General features: G+C 49.4%; 4 protein-coding genes and 1 pseudogene across 4 annotated transcripts; all 5 read left to right on the plus strand.

The window, feature by feature from the left end:
• Window positions 1-7,186: 7,186 nt before the first annotated feature.
• On the plus strand, window positions 7,187-8,496 carry LOC115896527 (annexin-2 receptor-like). The gene has a single exon (XM_030927757.1). The coding sequence runs from the start codon at window positions 7,856-7,858 to the stop codon at window positions 8,435-8,437; it is 582 nt and encodes a 193-aa protein (XP_030783617.1). The 5' UTR covers window positions 7,187-7,855; the 3' UTR covers window positions 8,438-8,496.
• Window positions 8,497-11,307: 2,811 nt separating this feature from the next.
• Window positions 11,308-12,043, plus strand: LOC115896520 (annexin-2 receptor-like). Its single transcript, XM_030927710.1, has one exon. The coding sequence runs from the start codon at window positions 11,403-11,405 to the stop codon at window positions 11,982-11,984; it is 582 nt and encodes a 193-aa protein (XP_030783570.1). The 5' UTR covers window positions 11,308-11,402; the 3' UTR covers window positions 11,985-12,043.
• A 2,231-nt stretch (window positions 12,044-14,274) lies between these two features.
• On the plus strand, window positions 14,275-15,583 carry LOC115896529 (annotated as a pseudogene).
• A 2,417-nt stretch (window positions 15,584-18,000) lies between these two features.
• LOC115896530 (annexin-2 receptor-like) lies at window positions 18,001-19,134 on the plus strand. The gene has a single exon (XM_030927759.1). The coding sequence runs from the start codon at window positions 18,490-18,492 to the stop codon at window positions 19,069-19,071; it is 582 nt and encodes a 193-aa protein (XP_030783619.1). The 5' UTR covers window positions 18,001-18,489; the 3' UTR covers window positions 19,072-19,134.
• Window positions 19,135-20,892: 1,758 nt separating this feature from the next.
• LOC115896509 (annexin-2 receptor-like) lies at window positions 20,893-22,679 on the plus strand. Its single transcript, XM_030927646.1, has one exon. It carries the CDS (start codon window positions 22,039-22,041, stop codon window positions 22,618-22,620), a length of 582 nt encoding a protein of 193 aa, XP_030783506.1. The 5' UTR covers window positions 20,893-22,038; the 3' UTR covers window positions 22,621-22,679.
• Window positions 22,680-25,344: the final 2,665 nt, after the last annotated feature.

A 25,344-nucleotide genomic window follows, 5' to 3' on the forward strand; every position in this document is an offset into this window, starting at 1 on the left:
TATTTCCTATGTTGCCTGGGCTGGTTTTGAGCTTTTGGCCTCAAGTGATCCTCCTGCCTCAGCCTCCCAAAGTGCTGGAATTGCAGGCATGAGCCACTATGCCCGGTCCATAATAAAGTTGTTCTTGTCTTAAAATCTTTGTACTTTATATTCTCTTATCATGGTAACTCACTTTTTTTTATTTTAAATTTTTGAGACAGAGTCTTGCTCATGTTGCCCAGCCTGGAGTACAGTGGTGTATCTCAGCTCACTGCAAGCTCTGCCTCCTGGTTCAACGATTCTCCCCGCCTCAGCCTACTGAGTAGTGTGAGATTACCGGTTGGGCCACCACGCCCAGCTAATTTTTTGTATTTTTAGTAGAGATGGCATTTCATACCATGTTTGGCCAGGATGGTCTTGAACTCTTTGCCCTCAAGTGATCCCCTGCCTTGGCCTCCCAGAGTGCTAGGAGTACAGGTGTGAGCCACTGCAAACCCGGCCTACAGTTGGTTTGTTTGGTTTTTTTTGGTGTTGTTCACTGCATTGCCTATCTAAGTGGAAGTATCTGTGATAATTCTATCCTTACTATACTAGCCAATATATCATCCACCTAGTGTACCTTTTCAACTAAGTTGCATTAATTTTCTTGATAACATTTATCACATAAAACTGTTTATTTATTTATTTGTTGTCAGGCTATTTTTTTTTTCAAACCCATGAAGGTGTCAAACACTTTAACGGCCAAGTCCATGTCTGCTTGTTGATTACTTATCTCTGGCACCTTGTTCACTATGTAGTACGATATAGACACCTGGTATTTGTTAATGAAAACATGATAAATGTATTAAAGGGTTGTGTGCGTGGCTCATGCCTGTAATTCCAGCACTTTGGCAGGCTGAGGTAGAAGGTTTACTTGAGGCCAGAGTTTGAGATTAGCCTGGGCAGCGTAGGGAGACTCTATCTCTAGAAATTTAAAAATTAGCTCAGTGTGAGGTGCGTCCCTGTAGCCACAGCTACTTGGTAGCCTTAGGTGGGTGGAAGGATTGCTTGAGTCTAGAAGATTAAGGCTGAAGTGGGCAGTGATTGTGCCGCTGCACTGCAATGTAGGTGACAGATTGAGACCCTGTCTCAAAAAACAAACAACAACAACAACAACAAAAAAACAAAGTGTGGTCTCAGAGCTCTATAACTGATTATAAACCACTCTACAAAAGGATCAGAGTAAAACAGTAATTGTAGATGACAAAGGTCTTACAGTAGCCATGTTTAAGACACAATCAACAAGGAAATGTGGTTGTATCTATGACACACAACATTTGAACATATTAATCATAATTAGTTCTGAAAACATATACTAAGACATATCAGAATCATAAGAATCTCATACAATTTTAAAACACTAATAACACATTTATATGAATACCATGCAAAGATGGTTACATATCATTTTATATTTGATAATACTTCTTGTGTGCGGGACTCAATGTCAAAAAAATTAATGACATGAAAATGACTGAATTTAGAATTGGATTTTGTAAAGTTTGTCAAACATCAAAGACTTAAAACACTTGATATCACAAAACAAGATCACAGGTCATTGTAAAATAAGTCATTCATTTAATTAAGCAGTAACTCAAAGTTTTCAAAAACTAAAAGGCAAAACGTTTTACTCTTTGAGACTTGCTTTCCCAAACTATAAGAGCTAATAAAGAGAGCATGAAGCCAATTAAATCTGTTTCTCAAATATCATAGACAAATCTAATACATTTTAATCATCTTGACCATAAGATATAACTTTTATAAACCTTTTCATAACCTTTCATAATTTTTAAATAAGAATGGGTTAATGATCCATGAAAACATTGTTAATCTGACACAGGGTCCCACATGCTGGTCTTGCATTGGTGTTCCTTTGATATTAACATGTACTTTATAGGCTGGCTGTGGTGGCTTGCACCTGTAAACTCAGCACTTTGGGTGGTCTAGGCAGGCAGATGCTTGAGCTCAGGAGTTCGAGACCAGCCTGGGCAACATGGTGAAACACTGTGTCTACAAAAGATACAAAAATTAGCCATGTATGCTGGTGCACATCTATAATCCCAGCTACTTAAGAGGCTGAGGTGGCAGGATCGCTTGAGCCTGGGAGGTAGAGGTTGCAGTGAGCTAGGACTGTGCCACTGTACTCCAGCCTGGGGGATAGAGCTAGACCTTATCTGGAAACAAACAAACAAAACAAAACACTGTTTAAATTAAATTATCTACAAATTATAGACAAACAGAAATAATTTTATCTGTTGAAATGGGTCCTTATGAGCTTACACAACCCACTTTTTCAATAATCCCTGGGACTAGACGGTTTGAATAGTCTTAATTTCTGGTCCCACGTCTCATGACTGCAGCTTATTCTTATTTTCATCTTCTCCTAGAATCTGAAGATGAGACTTCAATTGCTCTCAATTTAGCGGGAGTTGGTGACCTTTTTAGACTCAGAGTCAAAGCACTGAAAATTAGTAGCACAAGAACTTCAAAAGAAATACAGAAAGTTACATGGATATAATAACCTTAATTTTTTTAAATCTCAGTTTTCTTTTCTTTTCTTTTCTTTTTTTTTTGACACAGAGTCTCACACTGTCGCCCAGGCTGGTATGCAGTGGCTCGATCTTGGCTTACAGCAACCTTCACCTCCCAGGGTCAAGTGATTCTCCTGCCTCAGCCTCCTAAGTAGCTAGGATGACAGGCACCCGCCACCACTTCCAGCTAAGTTTTTGTATTTTTAGTAGAGATGAGTTTCACTATGCTGTCCAGGCTGGTTTTGAACTCCTGACCTTGTGATCTGCCCACCTCAGCCTCCTTAAATTTCAGTTTTTCTGAGCAAAAATAAAAACCTAGTAATGATGTAAGAATTAGTCTGAAGAAATGTAAAATACGTTATTCTCAGGCTGGCTACCAAAAGGCAAAAAAGGATGTGCTTTTCCATATGGGGATTCCATTTAGATAACCTTCGAGTCAAAACTAATGAAAAGGGCACTTGAATTAATTAGACATAGGAAGAGTGTGTCCCAGGACATAAGTCAAGTTTTTGGTTTCATAGAACGATTTAGATATTTTAAAAAGTCAAGAACATAGAATGTTATATTAGAAGAAAACATTTCATTTTCATCCTAAAGATGAAGTATTTTTTAGTATCAGACCACAAACAACAGTTAAAACCTAAGGAAAAAAGTTACAGGAGCTGAAAAAAAGTTGAAGGAGAGAGTTGTTATCTCAGGCCTTAAAAAGGAGAGAGGCCTGGTGCCGTGGCTCAAGCCTGTAATCCCAGCACTGTGGGAGGCTGAAGTGGGCAGATCAAAGGTCAAGAGATCGAGACCACCCTGACCAACATGATGAAACCCCATCTTTACTAAAAATACAAAAGTTAGCTGGGTGTGGTGGCCTGCGCCTGTAGTCCCAGCTACTTGGGAGGCTGAGGCAGGAGAATCGCTTGACCTGGGAGGTAGAGGTTGCAGTGAGCCGAGATCTCTCCACTGCACTCTAGCCTGGTGACAGAGGGAGACTCCATCTTAAAAAAAAGAGAGAGATAGAGAAAATATTAATAATAATAATAATAATAATAATAATAAATAAGTAAAGAGAGAGAAAGCTGAAAACATTGAAATGCAATAAAAGTTGAAAATTAGGGTAAATTATCTTACAATTTATTAAGAGTAAATAATATTTTACAAAAATGTTGTTCTAACCAAGTCTTTTGAGTATTAATGTATTTTTATATCAAAGCCCAGTCTCTAGAAAGACTACTATAATTTCCTTTTATTTATAGCCAACTTGATAACATAATTTTTTTTTTTTTTTGAGATGGAGTATTGCCCTGTCACCCAGGCTGGAGTGTAGTGGCGTGCTCTCGGCTCACTGCAAGCTTCACCTTCCAGGTTCACGCCATTCACCTGCCTCAGCCTCCTGAGTAGCTGGAACTACAGGCATCTGCCACCATGCCTGGCTAATTTTTGCATTTTTAGTAGAGATGGGGTTTCACTGTGTTAGCCATGATGGTCTCAATTTCCTGACCTCATGATCCACCCGTCTTGGCCTCCTAAAGTGTTGGGATTACAGGTGTGAACCACTGTGCCTGGCCTAATTTTTGTATTTTTATTAGAGATGGGGTTTCACCCTATTGGCCAGACTGGTCTTGAACCCTGATCTCAAGTGATCCGCCCGCGTTAGCCTCCCAAAATTCTGAGATTACAGACCGCCACACCTGGCCTTCTCTCTCTTTTCTGTTTCCTTTTATCTTGTTTCACAAATAATCTGTGAATTAGACACAATTATTTTCCTTTTAATAGGAACACTTTTTTTGAAAAAAATATTTTCCTACAATTTTTAAAAAATTGGACATGACCTGGACATTTAATGACTATAATTCAATATAACTTTAAGATTCTAAATTGTATGTTTACTTATAAGCACAAGAAAATTAGTAGCACAAGAACTTTAAAAGAAATACAGAAGTTACATGGATATAATGATCTTAATTTTTTTAAATCTCAGTTTTCATTTCTTTTTTTTACATTAATATTGTCTGGACGGAGGGAGAAGGAAACAAAGAATAAGGGTGACTAACACGGCGTACTTCCGGGTTCTTCATCATCAACTTTCCCCAGCCCCGGAAAGGCAAAGGTCTACTGCGCAGGCGCAGCATGACGTCCGACCAAGGAAACCGAAACCTACCTGGCCGCGCCCACCACGCAGCCCTCCACCTGCCCGTGGCCCGCCTACTGCCCTCCCACCCACAGGCCCAAGACATAAAAGTCGCTCCCGGCAGGCGCCTGGCGTGGACGTCCTCGGCCCCTCCTCATAGGTGGACCTAGGAACCTCGCTGGAGAACGCCCAGAGACCTGTGAACCTCACCTCCTCTTTCTTTACAATGGCTACGTAATAAAGTTTCCTTTTTATCTTGCTTACTTGCCTCTTTCTCTGGCGCCTGCTCTGGTGGTCGCATAAAGCAAATCAAGGATTTGCCTTCATTGCTGGTTGTCAGTTTTTGAATTCTCTTTTTTCCTGATGTTTCTTTCTTGCTTCGTGTCGCTTATTACTTTCAGTTTCCTTGTCTTGTAAACATTTATATTTATTTTATTAAATATTTCACTTGTATCTGTTTTAACTTGGAGAAATCTGTTTTATGATTGTAGAGTTCTTAGCAGACGAGACACTTCTCTGTTTGTGTCAACTGCTAGCTGTGCCGTGGACAGTTTCCTTGTCTCGGTGCGGAGCTTTCTCCATCCGAGGCCCTCTGGTGCCGGCGTCGCGGTGGCAGCACCCGGCGTTTCCGTTGACTCTTTCGCCACCGGCGCGGAGCCGGCGGTTTTGCTGTCACAGCCCTTGCTGCACGGAGTTTCTCGGTGGCCGAACTTCTCTTCTTTTCCTCAGAGTCGTCGGTTTCTTGGTGACGGCACCGTTGGTTGCGCCCAAACGAATGTTGTCCTTGACCACGTCGCTGGCTGCATTCCCTCCCAGGCTCCTGGCACCGCCATTTCGCCGAGCGGTGGTCTCTTGTTCGCGGCTCTGTGCCTCCATTTCTCGGTGGCGGCAGCCCTCAGGCCACGATCTGAGAGATTCAAAGTGGCAGGTGGCCCAGTTGCGCTGAGTCTGGCGTTGCCGGACGGACGGGTGCTGCAGGGCTGGGCGGGGGGAGCCCGACGCTCCTCGGAGCCGGTGACAGGGGAGCTGCACGGGCACAGTCTCTTCCCAGCGCCGCCGCACGGGTTCCGGCTCGGCCTCCAGAACGCAGTCCCGTGGCGGCGCCTCTGCGCGTCTCTGTCGCAGGACCCAGCGGTTTCGCGCGTCGTTCGTTGGCTTCTGGGTCCTAGCGAGTTTCGATTTCGCGGTGCCTGGGATTTCTACCCCGTGTCCAAGTAGGGGAATGGCCAAAATGTGATTTCTCAGCCCAAGCAAGTCCTGAGTTAAGACAAACACCGGACTAGCCGTGGCTGCGATATCTAGGTCGTAGGAAGTCACCGTTTTGGCATACGAAGACGGAGTTACTGTGACTCATTTGTCAGCAGCTCCGGGTTTCCGTTAGCGTCGGAATTCTAGTGGTAACAGTCACGGGGTCAACCCAGCCTCAAGTTTCTTAGTCCTAGCAAGTTCCGGTTTCCTACTAGTGAGCCTTGCTTTGGCTGCGCAGGAGATGTTTAACTCCTGTGGAAATCTGGGTACCAGCGAATGCGTTTTTTGTTTTGTTTTGTAAAGGTTTAGTGATGGCCAGTTTAGTGGTGTTGGGAGCTCTTGTACCAAGTTTGGTTCCGCAATATCGAGTCCCTTCTTAGCTACGCTTGTGTGTTTTCAAAACTCCCAGGGAAGTCAGGAACGGCGGCGAACGCGATTTCTCAGTTTTACCGAGCTCCCTTTGACAATAGCAAGTCCCGCCCATCGCGACTTTTTCCTCCTGTGGACCAAATCGGCATATACCAGTTAGTACGATTTTTTAGTCGTACCTAAACACGTTTAACCGTGGCTATTTTTGTTTGTCGTAGGAAATTATGACAGGAGCAACCTGCAGGGTTTTAGATCTGACAGAAACATTCTAATGGTAGGCATTGCATCGTCTTGCCATATTTGTTAATGTCTTCTTTGTACGGTTGGCTCCCTGTAATTTTCGCTAATTTAAACATTATTTTTGTGTATTTTGCTCTGAGGACAGCGTTACCGATGTGTTTTCCGTTTTTACTTGCATTTCAGACTTTCATTATTTTAAATTTTTATTTTTATTTAGATATTATGGTTTTTTTTTCTTTTCCTACTAATTTTGAGCGTCTCAGCTTCGTGCTCCTTGACTTTCGTTCTCTCAGGAGCGGGGGAGCCGAGCTCGGTCTTAGCCTCGCTGGTGTTAGGCTCCGGGTTCTGTCTGGCGGCTCCGCTTCCCCTGCGGAGCTGGCGGTTTTGCATTAGCACGTTTGCAAGCAGCGCCCACTGGGCGTTTTCTCAGTTGCTGCTCGCAACGTGACGTTTCCCGTTCGCGGGGTCCTTACGTTCTCAGTGCTGTCACTTTCTCGGTCCTAGAACCGCTGGTATCTCCTAGAAACTTCGTGAACCCCGTTTTGCGGTGCAGAACGGTGATTGCACCCAGCCGCTGTTCGCACTAGGTAACTCCGTGGTACCATCAGCCGGCGCTTTTTCTGTCACAACCCATTAAAACGGGTTAAAACATATTAAACCTATCAAACACACTGAGCGGATTAAAACACATTAAAATGCCACAACACATTTTCCTGGCACGACACATTTGAACAGCGTTGGTTCATTCCTACAAACAGGTTGTTTAGGCGTGGAAGCACCGCTCTTTTCTGAGAGCACGCTGTTTCTCTTCAGCAGCCCCACTTAACGGCGCCGAAACGGATATGTGTTTGGCAATACCAGCGCTGTCCGCTAGGTGCCGGCGCTTGCTAAATTCAACGCGCCAGTTTCTCGTTAGCAAGACGGTTATTAGCGCAGAGCCCCAGCGGACAGTTTTCGGGTGGCAGCAACGCTCATTTCCGGAAAACGGGTGGTTCTTGGCCCTTGCAGCGCTCTTTAATACCTGCGTTCTGTAGTGCTAGTTCTCTGCAAGGTTTGCTTAGCGTTGTTTCATTTCGGTTTCTTTTCTCGCTATGTTCTTCTGTCGGAATTACGGTTCGTTTTGGTTCTATGTACTCTCTAAAATTTTACCGTTTTTCATTTGTCCACGAATCTTCGTGCATTTGCTACTAATGAGTTTCTTGATATCTGACTGGCCTCCGCCCACGGGCTCTGGAGAGCATAAATACCCAGGCTGAGGGTAGTGCAGAAGACTCTCCCTCCTTGATCAGCGCCAACGTTTGTTTCCTCCTGGTCTGAGGCTTAAGCGATGGAGCAACATTTTCTTGGCTGTGTGAAGCGGCCTTGGGATTCCGCGGAGGTGGCGCCAGAGCCCGGGTCTCCGCCTATTGTGAGTTCAGAAGATCGTGGGCCGTGGCCTCTCCCTTTGTATCCCGTACTAGGAGAGTACTCATTGGACAGCTGTGACTTGGGACTGCTTTCCAGTCCTTGCTGGCGGCTACCCGGAGTCTTCTGGCAAAACGAACTCTTTCCTGGAGTCCAGAGCACCTTGGAACCAAGTACAGCGGAGTCCCCTGGGTTCAGTTGGCCGGGGACACAGAAGCAGCAAGAGGCACCCGTGGAAGAGGTGGGGCAGGGAGAGGAACCCGACAGACTCACGCTCCAGCAGCTTTCCTGGGGCAGTCCTCCCCATTCCTGGAACAGACAGCAGGACACCGACGTCTCTGACAGCGGGTGCCTTTCGGAACGCCGCCATCCTCCTGCCCTCCGTCGGTGGCGCCACCCCCCGGGTTTCTCAGACTGCCTGGAGCGGATTCTTCGCGTCGGTTTTGCCGCGTTCTCTGTACTCTGGGCGTGCTGCCTACGAATCTGTGGAGCTAAGCAGCCGTAGATATCAGCAGAAGCCTCTTTGGATTCTCCTCCCTGAAAAGATTCTCAGTTACCAAGCGTCTCCACCTAGAAAATAAAAACACATTAAGATGTGCCTTCGTTGCTGGTCGTCAGTTTTTGAATTCTCTTTATTCCTGATGTTTCTTTCTTGCGTCGTGTCGCTTATTACTTTCAGTTTCCTTGTCTTTTAAACATTTATATTTATTTTACTAAATATTTCACTTGTATCTGTTTTAACTTGGAGAAATCTGTATTATGATTGTAGAGTTCTTAGCAGACGAGACACTTTTCTGTTTGTGTCAACTGCTAGCTGTGCCGTGGACAGTTTCCTTGTCTCCGTGCGGAGCTTTCTCCATCCGAGGCCCTCTGGTGCCGGCGTCGCGGTGGCAGCACCCGGCGTTTCCGTTGACTCTTTCGCCACCGGCGCGGAGCCGGCGGTTTTGCTGTCACAGCCCTTGCTGCACGGAGTTTCTCGGTGGCCGAACTTCTCTTTTTTTCCTCAGAGTCGTCGGTTTCTTGGTGACGGCACCGTTGGTTGCGCCCAAACGAATGTTGTCCTTGACCACGTCGCTGGCTGCATTCCCTCCCAGGCTCCTGGCACCGCCATTTCGCCGAGCGGTGGTCTCTTGTTCGCGGCTCTGTGCCTCCATTTCTCGGTGGCGGCAGCACTCAGGCCACGGATCTGAGAGATTCAAAGTGGCAGGTGGCCCAGTTGCGCTGAGTCTGGCGTTGCCGGACGGACGGGTGCTGCAGGGCTGGGCGGGGGGAGCCCGACGCTCCTCGGAGCCGTTGACAGGGGAGCTGCACGGGCACAGTCTCTTCCCAGCGCCGCCGCACGGGTTCCGGCTCGGCCTCCAGAACGCAGTCCCGTGGCGGCGCCTCTGCGCGTCTCTGTCGCAGGACCCAGCGGTTTCGCGCGTCGGTTCGTTGGCTTCTGGGTCCTAGCGAGTTTCGATTTCGCGGTGCCTGGGATTTCTACCCCGTGTCCAAGTAGGGGAATGGCCAAAATGTGATTTCTCAGCCCAAGCAAGTCCTGAGTTAAGACAAACACCGGACTAGCCGTGGCTGCGATATCTAGGTCGTAGGAAGTCACCGTTTTGGCATACGAAGACGGAGTTACTGTGACTCATTTGTCAGCAGCTCCGGGTTTCCGTTAGCGTCGGAATTCTAGTGGTAACAGCCACGGGGTCAACCCAGCCTCAAGTTTCTTAGTCCTAGCAAGTTCCGGTTTCCTACTAGTGAGCCTTGCTTTGGCTGCGCAGGAGATGTTTAACTCCTGTGGAAATCTGGGTACCAGCGAATTCGTTTTTTGTTTTGTTTTGTTTTGTAAAGGTTTAGTGATGGCCAGTTTAGTGGTGTTGGGAGCTCTTGTACCAAGTTTGGTTCCGCAATATCGAGTCCCTTCTTAGCTACGCTTGTGTGTTTTCAAAACTCCCAGGGAAGTCAGGAACGGCGGCGAACGCGATTTCTCAGTTTTACCGAGCTCCCTTTGACAATAGCAAGTCCCGCCCATCGCGACTTTTTCCTCCTGTGGACCAAATCGGCATATACCAGTTAGTACGATTTTTTAGTCGTACCTAAACACGTTTAACCGTGGCTATTTTTGTTTGTCGTAGGAAATTATGACAGGAGCAACCTGCAGGGTTTTAGATCTGACAGAAACATTCTAATGGTAGGCATTGCATCGTCTTGCCATATTTGTTAATGTCTTCTTTGTACGGTTGGCTCCCTGTAATTTTCGCTAATTTAAACATTATTTTTGTGTATTTTGCTCTGAGGACAGCGTTACCGATGTGTTTTCCGTTTTTACTTGCATTTCAGACTTTCATTATTTTAAATTTTTATTTTTATTTAGATATTATGGTTTTTTTTTTCTTTTCCTACTAATTTTGAGCGTCTCAGCTTCGTGCTCCTTGACTTTCGTTCTCTCAGGAGCGGGGGAGCCGAGCTCGGTCTTAGCCTCGCTGGTGTTAGGCTCCGGGTTCTGTCTGGCGGCTCCGCTTCCCCTGCGGAGCTGGCGGTTTTGCATTAGCACGTTTGCAAGCAGCGCCCACTGGGCGTTTTCTCAGTTGCTGCTCGCAACGTGACGTTTCCCGTTCGCGGGGTCCTTACGTTCTCAGTGCTGTCACTTTCTCGGTCCTAGAACCGCTGGTATCTCCTAGAAACTTCGTGAACCCCGTTTTGCGGTGCAGAACGGTGATTGCACCCAGCCGCTGTTCGCACTAGTAACTCCGTGGTACCATCAGCCGGCGCTTTTTCTGTCACAACCCATTAAAACGGGTTAAAACATATTAAACCTATCAAACACACTGAGCGGATTAAAACACATTAAAATGCCACAACACATTTTCCTGGCACGACACATTTGAACAGCGTTGGTTCATTCCGTACAAACAGGTTGTTTAGGCGTGGAAGCACCGCTCTTTTCTGAGAGCACGCTGTTTCTCTTCAGCAGCCCCACTTAACGGCGCCGAAACGGATATGTGTTTGGCAATACCAGCGCTGTCCGCTAGGTGCCGGCGCTTGCTAAATTCAACGCGCCAGTTTCTCGTTAGCAAGACGGTTATTAGCGCAGAGCCCCAGCGGACAGTTTTCGGGTGGCAGCAACGCTCATTTCCGGAAAACGGGTGGTTCTTGGCCCTTGCAGCGCTCTTTAATACCTGCGTTCTGTAGTGCTAGTTCTCTGCAAGGTTTGCTTAGCGTTGTTTCATTTCGGTTTCTTTTCTCGCTATGTTCTTCTGTCGGAATTACGGTTCGTTTTGGTTCTATGTACTCTCTAAAATTTTACCGTTTTTCATTTGTCCACGAATCTTCGTGCATTTGCTACTAATGAGTTTCTTGATATCTGACTGGCCTCCGCCCACGGGCTCTGGAGAGCATAAATAGCCAGGCTGAGGGTAGTGCAGAAGACTCTCCCTCCTTGATCAGCGCCAACGTTTGTTTCCTCCTGGTCTGAGGCTTAAGCGATGGAGCAACATTTTCTTGGCTGTGTGAAGCGGCCTTGGGATTCCGCGGAGGTGGCGCCAGAGCCCGGGTCTCCGCCTATTGTGAGTTCAGAAGATCGTGGGCCGTGGCCTCTCCCTTTGTATCCCGTACTAGGAGAGTACTCATTGGACAGCTGTGACTTGGGACTGCTTTCCAGTCCTTGCTGGCGGCTACCCGGAGTCTTCTGGCAAAACGAACTCTTTCCTGGAGTCCAGAGCACCTTGGAACCAAGTACAGCGGAGTCCCCTGGGTTCAGTTGGCCGGGGACACAGAAGCAGCAAGAGGCACCCGTGGAAGAGGTGGGGCAGGGAGAGGAACCCGACAGACTCACGCTCCAGCAGCTTTCCTGGGGCAGTCCTCCCCATTCCTGGAACAGACAGCAGGACACCGACGTCTCTGACAGCGGGTGCCTTTCGGAACGCCGCCATCCTCCTGCCCTCCGTCGGTGGCGCCACCCCCCGGGTTTCTCAGACTGCCTGGAGCGGATTCTTCGCGTCGGTTTTGCCGCGTTCTCTGTACTCTGGGCGTGCTGCCTACGAATCTGTGGAGCTAAGCAGCCGTAGATATCAGCAGAAGCCTCTTTGGATTCTCCTCCCTGAAAAGATTCTCAGTTACCAAGCGTCTCCACCTAGAAAATAAAAACACATTAAGATGTGCCTTCGTTGCTGGTCGTCAGTTTTTGAATTCTCTTTTTTCCTGATGTTTCTTTCTTGCGTCGTGTCGCTTATTACTTTCAGTTTCCTTGTCTTTTAAACATTTATATTTATTTTATTAAATATTTCACTTGTATCTGTTTTAACTTGGAGAAATCTGTTTTATGATTGTAGAGTTCTTAGCAGACGAGACACTTTTCTGTTTGTGTCAACTGCTAGCTGTGCCGTGCACAGTTTCCTTGTCTCCGTGCGGAGCTTTCTCCATCCGAGGCCCTCTGGTGCCGGCGTCGCGGTGGCAGCACCCGGCGTTTCCGTTGACTCTTTCGCCACCGGCGCGGAGCCGGCGGTTTTGCTGTCACAGCCCTTGCTGCACGGAGTTTCTCGGTGGCCGAACTTCTCTTCTTTTCCTCAGAGTCGTCGGTTTCTTGGTGACGGCACCGTTGGTTGCGCCCAAAGGAATGTTGTCCTTGACCACGTCGCTGGCTGCATTCCCTCCCAGGCTCCTGGCACCGCCATTTCGCCGAGCGGTGGTCTCTTGTTCGCGGCTCTGTGCCTCCATTTCTCGGTGGCGGCAGCCCTCAGGCCACGGATCTGAGAGATTCAAATTGGCAGGTGGCCCAGTTGCGCTGAGTCTGGCGTTGCCGGACGGACAGGTGCTGCAGGGCTGGGCGGGGGGAGCCCGACGCTCCTCGGAGCCGGTGACAGGGGAGCTGCACGGGCACAGTCTCTTCCCAGCGCCGCCGCACGGGTTCCGGCTCGGCCTCCAGAACGCAGTCCCGTGGCGGCGCCTCTGCGCGTTTCTGTCGCAGGACCCAGCGGTTTCGCGCGTCGTTCGTTGGCTTCTGGGTCCTAGCGAGTTTCGATTTCGCGGTGCCTGGGATTTCTACCCCGTGTCCAAGTAGGGGAATGGCCAAAATGTGATTTCTCAGCCCAAGCAAGTCCTGAGTTAAGACAAACACCGGACTAGCCGTGGCTGCGATATCTAGGTCGTAGGAAGTCACCGTTTTGGCATACGAAGACGGAGTTACTGTGACTCATTTGTCAGCAGCTCCGGGTTTCCGTTAGCGTCGGAATTCTAGTGGTAACAGCCACGGGGTCAACCCAGCCTCAAGTTTCTTAGTCCTAGCAAGTTCCGGTTTCCTACTAGTGAGCCTTGCTTTGGCTGCGCAGGAGATGTTTAACTCCTGTGGAAATCTGGGTACCAGCGAATGCGTTTTTTGTTTTGTTTTGTAAATGTTTAGTGATGGCCAGTTTAGTGGTGTTGGGAGCTCTTGTACCAAGTTTGGTTCCGCAATATCGAGTCCCTTCTTAGCTACGCTTGTGTGTTTTCAAAACTCCCAGGGAAGTCAGGAACGCCGGCCGAACGCGATTTCTCAGTTTTACCGAGCTCCCTTTGACAATAGCAAGTCCCGCCCATCGCGACTTTTTCCTCCTGTGGACCAAATCGGCATATACCAGTTAGTACGATTTTTTAGTCGTACCTAAACACGTTTAACCGTGGCTATTTTTGTTTGTCGTAGGAAATTATGACAGGAGCAACCTGCAGGGTTTTAGATCTGACAGAAACATTCTAATGGTAGGCATTGCATCGTCTTGCCATATTTGTTAATGTCTTCTTTGTACGGTTGGCTCCCTGTAATTTTCGCTAATTTAAACATTATTTTTGTGTATTTTGCTCTGAGGACAGCGTTACCGATGTGTTTTCCGTTTTACTTGCATTTCAGACTTTCATTATTTTAAATTTTTATTTTTATTTAGATATTATGGTTTTTTTTTTCTTTTCCTACTAATTTTGAGCGTCTCAGCTTCGTGCTCCTTGACTTTCGTTCTCTCAGGAGCGGGGGAGCCGAGCTCGGTCTTAGCCTCGCTGGTGTTAGGCTCCGGGTTCTGTCTGGCGGCTCCGCTTCCCCTGCGGAGCTGGCGGTTTTGCATTAGCACGTTTGCTAGTAGCGCCCACTGGGCGTTTTCTCAGTTGCTGCTCGCAACGTGACGTTTCCCGTTCGCGGGGTCCTTACGTTCTCAGTGCTGTCACTTTCTCGGTCCTAGAACCGCTGGTATCTCCTAGAAACTTCGTGAACCCCGTTTTGCGGTGCAGAACGGTGATTGCACCCAGCCGCTGTTCGCACTAGGTAACTCCGTGGTACCATCAGCCGGCGCTTTTTCTGTCACAACCCATTAAAACGGGTTAAAACATATTAAACCTATCAAACACACTGAGCGGATTAAAACACATTAAAATGCCACAACACATTTTCCTGGCACGACACATTTGAACAGCGTTGGTTCATTCCTACAAACAGGTTGTTTAGGCGTGGAAGCACCGCTCTTTTCTGAGAGCACGCTGTTTCTCTTCAGCAGCCCCACTTAACGGCGCCGAAACGGATATGTGTTTGGCAATACCAGCGCTGTCCGCTAGGTGCCGGCGCTTGCTAAATTCAACGCGCCAGTTTCTCGTTAGCAAGACGGTTATTAGCGCAGAGCCCCAGCGGACAGTTTTCGGGTGGCAGCAACGCTCATTTCCGGAAAACGGGTGGTTCTTGGCCCTTGCAGCGCTCTTTAATACCTGCGTTCTGTAGTGCTAGTTCTCTGCAAGGTTTGCTTAGCGTTGTTTCATTTCGGTTTCTTTTCTCGCTATGTTCTTCTGTCGGAATTACGGTTCGTTTTGGTTCTATGTACTCTCTAAAATTTTACCGTTTTTCATTTGTCCACGAATCTTCGTGCATTTGCTACTAATGAGTTTCTTGATATCTGACTGGCCTCCGCCCACGGGCTCTGGAGAGCATAAATACCCAGGCTGAGGGTAGTGCAGAAGACTCTCCCTCCTTGATCAGCGCCAACGTTTGTTTCCTCCTGGTCTGAGGCTTAAGCGATGGAGCAACATTTTCTTGGCTGTGTGAAGCGGCCTTGGGATTCCGCGGAGGTGGCGCCAGACCCGGGTCGCCGCCTATTGTGAGTTCAGAAGATCGTGGGCCGTGGCCTCTCCCTTTGTATCCCGTACTAGGAGAGTACTCATTGGACAGCTGTGATTTGGGACTGCTTTCCAGTCCTTGCTGGCGGCTACCCGGAGTCTTCTGGCAAAACGAACTCTTTCCTGGAGTCCAGAGCACCTTGGAACCAAGTACAGCGGAGTCCCCTGGGTTCAGTTGGCCGGGGACACAGAAGCAGCAAGAGGCACCCGTGGAAGAGGTGGGGCAGGGAGAGGAACCCGACAGACTCACGCTCCAGCAGCTTTCCTGGGGCAGTCCTCCCCATTCCTGGAACAGACAGCAGGACACCGACGTCTCTGACAGCGGGTGCCTTTCGGAACGCCGCCATCCTCCTGCCCTCCGTCGGTGGCGCCACCCCCCGGGTTTCTCAGACTGCCTGGAGCGGATTCTTCGCGTTGGTTTTGCCGCGTTCTCTGTACTCTGGGCGTGCTGCCTACGAATCTGTGGAGCTAAGCAGCCGTAGATATCAGCAGAAGCCTCTTTGGATTCTCCTCCCTGAAAAGATTCTCAGTTTCCAAGCGTCTCCACCTAGAAAATAAAAACACATTAAGATGTGCCTTCGTTGCTGGTCGTCAGTTTTTGAATTCTCTTTTTTTCCTGATGTTTCTTTCTTGCTTCGTGTCGCTTATTACTTTCAGTTTCCTTGTCTTTTAAACATTTATATTTATTTTATTAAATATTTCACTTGTATCTGTTTTAACTTGGAGAAATCTGTTTTATGATTGTAGAGTTCTTAGCAGACGAGACACTTTTCTGTTTGTGTCAACTGCTAGCTGTGCCGTGCACAGTTTCCTTGTCTCCGTGCGGAGCTTTCTCCATCCGAGGCCCTCTGGTGCCGGCGTCGCGGTGGCAGCACCCGGCGTTTCCGTTGACTCTTTCGCCACCGGCGCGGAGCCGGCGGTTTTGCTGTCACAGCCCTTGCTGCACGGAGTTTCTCGGTGGCCGAACTTCTCTTCTTTTCCTCAGAGTCGTCGGTTTCTTGGTGACAGCACCGTTGGTTGCGCCCAAAGGAATGTTGTCCTTGACCACGTCGCTGGCTGCATTCCCTCCCAGGCTCCTGGCACCGCCATTTCGCCGAGCGGTGGTCTCTTGTTCGCGGCTCTGTGCCTCCATTTCTCGGTGGCGGCAGCCCTCAGGCCACGGATCTGAGAGATTCAAAGTGGCAGGTGGCCCAGTTGCGCTGAGTCTGGCGTTGCCGGACGGACGGGTGCTGCAGGGCTGGGCGGGGGGAGCCCGACGCTCCTCGGAGCCGTTGACAGGGGAGCTGCACGGGCACAGTCTCTTCCCAGCGCCGCCGCACGGGTTCCGGCTCGGCCTCCAGAATGCAGTCCCGTGGCGGCGCCTCTGCGCGTCTCTGTCGCAGGACCCAGCGATTTCGCGCGTCGTTCGTTGGCTTCTGGGTCCTAGCGAGTTTCGATTTCGCGGTGCCTGGGATTTCTACCCCGTGTCCAAGTAGGGGAATGGCCAAAATGTGATTTCTCAGCCCAAGCAAGTCCTGAGTTAAGACAAACACCGGACTAGCCGTGGCTGCGATATCTAGGTCGTAGGAAGTCACCGTTTTGGCATACGAAGACGGAGTTACTGTGACTCATTTGTCAGCAGCTCCGGGTTTCCGTTAGCGTCGGAATTCTAGTGGTAACAGCCACGGGGTCAACCCAGCCTCAAGTTTCTTAGTCCTAGCAAGTTCCGGTTTCCTACTAGTGAGCCTTGCTTTGGCTGCGCAGGAGATGTTTAACTCCTGTGGAAATCTGGGTACCAGCGAATGCGTTTTTGTTTGTTTTTTGTTTTGTAAAGGTTTAGTGATGGCCAGTTTAGTGGTGTTGGGAGCTCTTGTACCAAGTTTGGTTCCGCAATATCGAGTCCCGTCTTAGCTACGCTTATGTGTTTTCAAAACTCCCAGGGAAGTCAGGAACGCCGGCGAACGCGATTTCTCAGTTTTACCGAGCTCCCTTTGACAATAGCAAGTCCCGCCCATCGCGACTTTTTCCTCCTGTGGACCAAATCGGCATATACCAGTTAGTACGATTTTTTAGTCGTACCTAAACACGTTTAACCGTGGCTATTTTTGTTTGTCGTAGGAAATTATGACAGGAGCAACCTGCAGGGTTTTAGATCTGACAGAAACATTCTAATGGTAGGCATTGCATCGTCTTGCCATATTTGTTAATGTCTTCTTTGTACGGTTGGCTCCCTGTAATTTTCGCTAATTTAAACATTATTTTTGTGTATTTTGCTCTGAGGACAGCGTTACCGATGTGTTTTCCGTTTTTACTTGCATTTCAGACTTTCATTATTTTAAATTTTTATTTTTATTTAGATATTATGGTTTTTTTTTTTCTTTTCCTACTAATTTTGAGCGTCTCAGCTTCGTGCTCCTTGACTTTCGTTCTCTCAGGAGCGGGGGAGCCGAGCTCGGTCTTAGCCTCGCTGGTGTTAGGCTCCGGGTTCTGTCTGGCGGCTCCGCTTCCGCTGCGGAGCTGGCGGTTTTGCATCAGCACGTTTGCTAGTAGCGCCCACTGGGCGTTTTCTCAGTTGCTGCTCGCAACGTGACGTTTCCCGTTCGCGGGGTCCTTACGTTCTCAGTGCTGTCACTTTCTCGGTCCTAGAACCGCTGGTATCTCCTAGAAACTTCGTGAACCCCGTTTTGCGGTGCAGAACGGTGATTGCACCCAGCCGCTGTTCGCACTAGTAACTCCGTGGTACCATCAGCCGGCGCTTTTTCTGTCACAACCCATTAAAACGGGTTAAAACATATTAAACCTATCAAACACACTGAGCGGATTAAAACACATTAAAATGCCACAACACATTTTCCTGGCACGACACATTTGAACAGCTTTGGTTCATTCCTACAAACAGGTTGTTTAGGCGTGGAAGCACCGCTCTTTTCTGAGAGCACGCTGTTTCTCTTCAGCAGCCCCCCTTAACGGCGCCGAAACGGATATGTGTTTGGCAATACCAGCGCTGTCCGCTAGGTGCCGGCGCTTGCTAAATTCAACGCGCCAGTTTCTCGTTAGCAAGACGGTTATTAGCGCAGAGCCCCAGCGGACAGTTTTCGGGTGGCAGCAACGCTCATTTCCGGAAAACGGGTGGTTCTTGGCCCTTGCAGCGCTCTTTAATACCTGCGTTCTGTAGTGCTAGTTCTCTGCAAGGTTTGCTTAGCGTTGTTTCATTTCGGTTTCTTTTCTCGCTATGTTCTTCTGTCGGAATTACGGTTCGTTTTGGTTCTATGTACTCTCTAAAATTTTACCGTTTTTCATTTGTCCACGAATCTTCGTGCATTTGCTACTAATGAGTTTCTTGATATCTGACTGGCCTCCGCCCACGGGCTCTGGAGAGCATAAATACCCAGGCTGAGGGTAGTGCAGAAGACTCTCCCTCCTTGATCAGCGCCAACGTTTGTTTCCTCCTGGTCTGAGGCTTAAGCGATGGAGCAACATTTTCTTGGCTGTGTGAAGCGGCCTTGGGATTCCGCGGAGGTGGCGCCAGAGCCCGGGTCGCCGCCTATTGTGAGTTCAGAAGATCGTGGGCCGTGGCCTCTCCCTTTGTATCCCGTACTAGGAGAGTACTCATTGGACAGCTGTGATTTGGGACTGCTTTCCAGTCCTTGCTGGCGGCTACCCGGAGTCTACTGGCAAAACGAACTCTTTCCTGGAGTCCAGAGCACCTTGGAACCAAGTACAGCGGAGTCCCCTGGGTTCAGTTGGCCGGGGACACAGAAGCAGCAAGAGGCACCCGTGGAAGAGGTGGGGCAGGGAGAGGAACCCGACAGACTCACGCTCCAGCAGCTTTCCTGGGGCAGTCCTCCCCATTCCTGGAACAGACAGCAGGACACCGACGTCTCTGACAGCGGGTGCCTTTCGGAACGCCGCCATCCTCCTGCCCTCCGTCGGTGGCGCCACCCCCCGGGTTTCTCAGACTGCCTGGAGCGGATTCTTCGCGTCGGTTTTGCCGCGTTCTCTGTACTCTGGGCGTGCTGCCTACAAATCTGTGGAGCTAAGCAGCCGTAGATATCAGCAGAAGCCTCTTTGGATTCTCCTCCCTGAAAAGATTCTCAGTTACCAAGCGTCTCCACCTAGAAAATAAAAACACATTAAGATGTGCCTTCGTTGCTGGTCGTCAGTTTTTGAATTCTCTTTTTTCCTGATGTTTCTTTCTTGCGTCGTGTCGCTTATTACTTTCAGTTTCCTTGTCTTTTAAACATTTATATTTATTTTACTAAATATTTCACTTGTATCTGTTTTAACTTGGAGAAATCTGTATTATGATTGTAGAGTTCTTAGCAGACGAGACACTTTTCTGTTTGTGTCAACTGCTAGCTGTGCCGTGCACAGTTTCCTTGTCTCCGTGCGGAGCTTTCTCCATCCGAGGCCCTCTGGTGCCGGCGTCGCGGTGGCAGCACCCGGCGTTTCCGTTGACTCTTTCGCCACCGGCGCGGAGCCGGCGGTTTTGCTGTCACAGCCCTTGCTGCACGGAGTTTCTCGGTGGCCGAACTTCTCTTTTTTCCTCAGAGTCGTCGGTTTCTTGGTGACGGCACCGTTGGTTGCGCCCAAACGAATGTTGTCCTTGACCACGTCGCTGGCTGCATTCCCTCCCAGGCTCCTGGCACCGCCATTTCGCCGAGCGGTGGTCTCTTGTTCGCGGCTCTGTGCCTCCATTTCTCGGTGGCGGCAGCACTCAGGCCACGGATCTGAGAGATTCAAAGTGGCAGGTGGCCCAGTTGCGCTGAGTCTGGCGTTGCCGGACGGACGGGTGCTGCAGGGCTGGGCGGGGGGAGCCCGACGCTCCTCGGAGCCGTTGACAGGGGAGCTGCACGGGCACAGTCTCTTCCCAGCGCCGCCGCACGGGTTCCGGCTCGGCCTCCAGAATGCAGCCCGGTGGCGGCGCCTCTGCGCGTCTCTGTCGCAGGACCCAGCGGTTTCGCGCGTCGTTCGTTGGCTTCTGGGTCCTAGCGAGTTTCGATTTCGCGGTGCCTGGGATTTCTACCCCGTGTCCAAGTAGGGGAATGGCCAAAATGTGATTTCTCAGCCCAAGCAAGTCCTGAGTTAAGACAAACACCGGACTAGCCGTGGCTGCGATATCTAGGTCGTAGGAAGTCACCGTTTTGGCATACGAAGACGGAGTTACTGTGACTCATTTGTCAGCAGCTCCGGGTTTCCGTTAGCGTCGGAATTCTAGTGGTAACAGTCACGGGGTCAACCCAGCCTCAAGTTTCTTAGTCCTAGCAAGTTCCGGTTTCCTACTAGTGAGCCTTGCTTTGGCTGCGCAGGAGATGTTTAACTCCTGTGGAAATCTGGGTACCAGCGAATTCGTTTTTTGTTTTGTTTTGTTTTGTTTTGTAAAGGTTTAGTGATGGCCAGTTTAGTGGTGTTGGGAGCTCTTGTACCAAGTTTGGTTCCGCAATATCGAGTCCCTTCTTAGCTACGCTTGTGTGTTTTCAAAACTCCCAGGGAAGTCAGGAACGCGGCGAACGCGATTTCTCAGTTTTACCGAGCTCCCTTTGACAATAGCAAGTCCCGCCCATCGCGACTTATTCCTCCTGTGGACCAAATCGGCATATACCAGTTAGTACGATTTTTTAGTCGTACCTAAACACGTTTAACCGTGGCTATTTTTGTTTGTCGTAGGAAATTATGACAGGAGCAACCTGCAGGGTTTTAGATCTGACAGAAACATTCTAATGGTAGGCATTGCATCGTCCTTGCCATATTTGTTAATGTCTTCTTTGTACGGTTGGCTCCCTGTAATTTTCGCTAATTTAAACATTATTTTTGTGTATTTTGCTCTGAGGACAGCGTTACCGATGTGTTTTCCGTTTTTACTTGCATTTCAGACTTTCATTATTTTAAATTTTTATTTTTATTTAGATATTATGGTTTTTTTTTTCTTTTCCTACTAATTTTGAGCGTCTCAGCTTCGTGCTCCTTGACTTTCGTTCTCTCAGGAGCGGGGGAGCCGAGCTCGGTCTTAGCCTCGCTGGTGTTAGGCTCCGGGTTCTGTCTGGCGGCTCCGCTTCCCCTGCGGAGCTGGCGGTTTTGCATTAGCACGTTTGCAAGCAGCGCCCACTGGGCGTTTTCTCAGTTGCTGCTCGCAACGTGACGTTTCCCGTTCGCGGGGTCCTTACGTTCTCAGTGCTGTCACTTTCTCGGTCCTAGAACCGCTGGTATCTCCTAGAAACTTCGTGAACCCCGTTTTGCGGTGCAGAACGGTGATTGCACCCAGCCGCTGTTCGCACTAGTAACTCCGTGGTACCATCAGCCGGCGCTTTTTCTGTCACAACCCATTAAAACGGGTTAAAACATATTAAACCTATCAAACACACTGAGCGGATTAAAACACATTAAAATGCCACAACACATTTTCCTGGCACGACACATTTGAACAGCGTTGGTTCATCCCTACAAACAGGTTGTTTAGGCGTGGAAGCACCGCTCTTTTCTGAGAGCACGCTGTTTCTCTTCAGCAGCCCCACTTAACGGCGCCGAAACGGATATGTGTTTGGCAATACCAGCGCTGTCCGCTAGGTGCCGGCGCTTGCTAAATTCAACGCGCCAGTTTCTCGTTAGCAAGACGGTTATTAGCGCAGAGCCCCAGCGGACAGTTTTCGGGTGGCAGCAACGCTCATTTCCGGAAAACGGGTGGTTCTTGGCCCTTGCAGCGCTCTTTAATACCTGCGTTCTGTAGTGCTAGTTCTCTGCAAGGTTTGCTTAGCGTTGTTTCATTTCGGTTTCTTTTCTCGCTATGTTCTTCTGTCGGAATTACGGTTCGTTTTGGTTCTATGTACTCTCTAAAATTTTACCGTTTTTCATTTGTCCACGAATCTTCGTGCATTTGCTACTAATGAGTTTCTTGATATCTGACTGGCCTCCGCCCACGGGCTCTGGAGAGCATAAATACCCAGGCTGAGGGTAGTGCAGAAGACTCTCCCTCCTTGATCAGCGCCAACGTTTGTTTCCTCCTGGTCTGAGGCTTAAGCGATGGAGCAACATTTTCTTGGCTGTGTGAAGCGGCCTTGGGATTCCGCGGAGGTGGCGCCAGAGCCCGGGTCTCCGCCTATTGTGAGTTCAGAAGATCGTGGGCCGTGGCCTCTCCCTTTGTATCCCGTACTAGGAGAGTACTCATTGGACAGCTGTGATTTGGGACTGCTTTCCAGTCCTTGCTGGCGGCTACCCGGAGTCTTCTGGCAAAACGAACTCTTTCCTGGAGTCCAGAGCACCTTGGAACCAAGTACAGCGGAGTCCCCTGGGTTCAGTTGGCCGGGGACACTGAAGCAGCAAGAGGCACCCGTGGAAGAGGTGGGGCAGGGAGAGGAACCCGACAGACTCACGCTCCAGCAGCTTTCCTGGGGCAGTCCTCCCCATTCCTGGAACAGACAGCAGGACACCGACGTCTCTGACAGCGGGTGCCTTTCGGAACGCCGCCATCCTCCTGCCCTCCGTCGGTGGCGCCACCCCCCGGGTTTCTCAGACTGCCTGGAGCGGATTCTTCGCGTTGGTTTTGCCGCGTTCTCTGTACTCTGGGCGTGCTGCCTACGAATCTGTGGAGCTAAGCAGCCGTAGATATCAGCAGAAGCCTCTTTGGATTCTCCTCCCTGAAAAGATTCTCAGTTTCCAAGCGTCTCCACCTAGAAAATAAAAACACATTAAGATGTGCCTTCGTTGCTGGTCGTCAGTTTTTGAATTCTCTTTATTCCTGATGTTTCTTTCTTGCGTCGTGTCGCTTATTACTTTCAGTTTCCTTGTCTTTTAAACATTTATATTTATTTTATTAAATATTTCACTTGTATCTGTTTTAACTTGGAGAAATCTGTTTTATGATTGTAGAGTTCTTAGCAGACGAGACACTTTTCTGTTTGTGTCAACTGCTAGCTGTGCCGTGCACAGTTTCCTTGTCTCCGTGCGGAGCTTTCTCCATCCGAGGCCCTCTGGTGCCGGCGTCGCGGTGGCAGCACCCGGCGTTTCCGTTGACTCTTTCGCCACCGGCGCGGAGCCGGCGGTTTTGCTGTCACAGCCCTTGCTGCACGGAGTTTCTCGGTGGCCGAACTTCTCTTTTTTCCTCAGAGTCGTCGGTTTCTTGGTGACGGCACCGTTGGTTGCGCCCAAACGAATGTTGTCCTTGACCACGTCGCTGGCTGCATTCCCTCCCAGGCTCCTGGCACCGCCATTTCGCCGAGCGGTGGTCTCTTGTTCGCGGCTCTGTGCCTCCATTTCTCGGTGGCGGCAGCACTCAGGCCACGGATCTGAGAGATTCAAAGTGGCAGGTGGCCCAGTTGCGCTGAGTCTGGCGTTGCCGGACGGACGGGTGCTGCAGGGCTGGGCGGGGGGAGCCCGACGCTCCTCGGAGCCGGTGACAGGGGAGCTGCACGGGCACAGTCTCTTCCCAGCGCCGCCGCACGGGTTCCGGCTCGGCCTCCAGAATGCAGTCCCGGTGGCGGCGCCTCTGCGCGTCTCTGTCGCAGGACCCAGCGGTTTCGCGCGTCGGTTCGTTGGCTTCTGGGTCCTAGCGAGTTTCGATTTCGCGGTGCCTGGGATTTCTACCCCGTGTCCAAGTAGGGGAATGGCCAAAATGTGATTTCTCAGCCCAAGCAAGTCCTGAGTTAAGACAAACACCGGACTAGCCGTGGCTGCGATATCTAGGTCGTAGGAAGTCACCGTTTTGGCATACGAAGACGGAGTTACTGTGACTCATTTGTCAGCAGCTCCGGGTTTCCGTTAGCGTCGGAATTCTAGTGGTAACAGCCACGGGGTCAACCCAGCCTCAAGTTTCTTAGTCCTAGCAAGTTCCGGTTTCCTACTAGTGAGCCTTGCTTTGGCTGCGCAGGAGATGTTTAACTCCTGTGGAAATCTGGGTACCAGCGAATGCGTTTTTTGTTTTGTTTTGTAAAGGTTTAGTGATGGCCAGTTTAGTGGTGTTGGGAGCTCTTTATACCAAGTTTGGTTCCGCAATATCGAGTCCCGTCTTAGCTACGCTTGTGTGTTTTCAAAACTCCCAGGGAAGTCAGGAACGCCGGCCAACGCGATTTCTCAGTTTTACCGAGCTCCCTTTGACAATAGCAAGTCCCGCCCATCGCGACTTATTCCTCCTGTGGACCAAATCGGCATATACCAGTTAGTACGATTTTTTAGTCGTACCTAAACACGTTTAACCGTGGCTATTTTTGTTTGTCGTAGGAAATTATGACAGGAGCAACCTGCAGGGTTTTAGATCTGACAGAAACATTCTAATGGTAGGCATTGCATCGTCTTGCCATATTTGTTAATGTCTTCTTTGTACGGTTGGCTCCCTGTAATTTTCGCTAATTTAAACATTATTTTTGTGTATTTTGCTCTGAGGACAGTGTTACCGATGTGTTTCCGTTTTTACTTGCATTTCAGACTTTCATTATTTTAAATTTTTATTTTATTTAGATATTATGGTTTTTTTTTCTTTTCCTACTAATTTTGAGCGTCTCAGCTTCGTGCTCCTTGACTTTCGTTCTCTCAGGAAGCGGGGGAGCCGAGCTCGGTCTTAGCCTCGCTGGTGTTAGGCTCCGGGTTCTGTCTGGCGGCTCCGCTTCCCCTGCGGAGCTGGCGGTTTGCATCAGCACGTTTGCTAGTAGCGCCCACTGGGCGTTTTCTCAGTTGCTGCTCGCAACGTGACGTTTCCCGTTCGCGGGGTCCTTACTTTCTCAGTGCTGTCACTTTCTCGGTCCTAGAACCGCTGGTATCTCCTAGAAACTTCGTGAACCCCGTTTTGCGGTGCAGAACGGTGATTGCACCCAGCCGCTGTTCGCACTGGTAACTCCGTGGTACCATCAGCCGGCGCTTTTTCTGTCACAACCCATGAAAACGGGTTAAAACATATTAAACCTATCAAACACACTGAGCGGATTAAAACACATTAAAATGCCACAACACATTTTCCTGGCACGACACATTTGAACAGCGTTGGTTCATTCGTACAAACAGGTTGTTTAGGCGTGGAAGCACCGCTCTTTTCTGAGAGCACGCTGTTTCTCTTCAGCAGCCCCACTTAACGGCGCCGAAACGGATATGTGTTTTGGCAATACCAGCGCTGTCCGCTAGGTGCCGGCGCTTGCTAAATTCAACGCGCCAGTTTCTCGTTAGCAAGACGGTTATTAGCGCAGAGCCCCAGCGGACAGTTTTCGGGTGGCAGCAACGCTCATTTCCGGAAAACGGGTGGTTCTTGGCCCTTGCAGCGCTCTTTAATACCTGCGTTCTGTAGTGCTAGTTCTCTGCAAGGTTTGCTTAGCGTTGTTTCATTTCGGTTTCTTTTCTCGCTAT

This window comes from Rhinopithecus roxellana, chromosome 3 (genome assembly GCF_007565055.1).
Source record: "Rhinopithecus roxellana isolate Shanxi Qingling chromosome 3, ASM756505v1, whole genome shotgun sequence".
NCBI lineage: Eukaryota > Metazoa > Chordata > Mammalia > Primates > Cercopithecidae > Rhinopithecus > Rhinopithecus roxellana.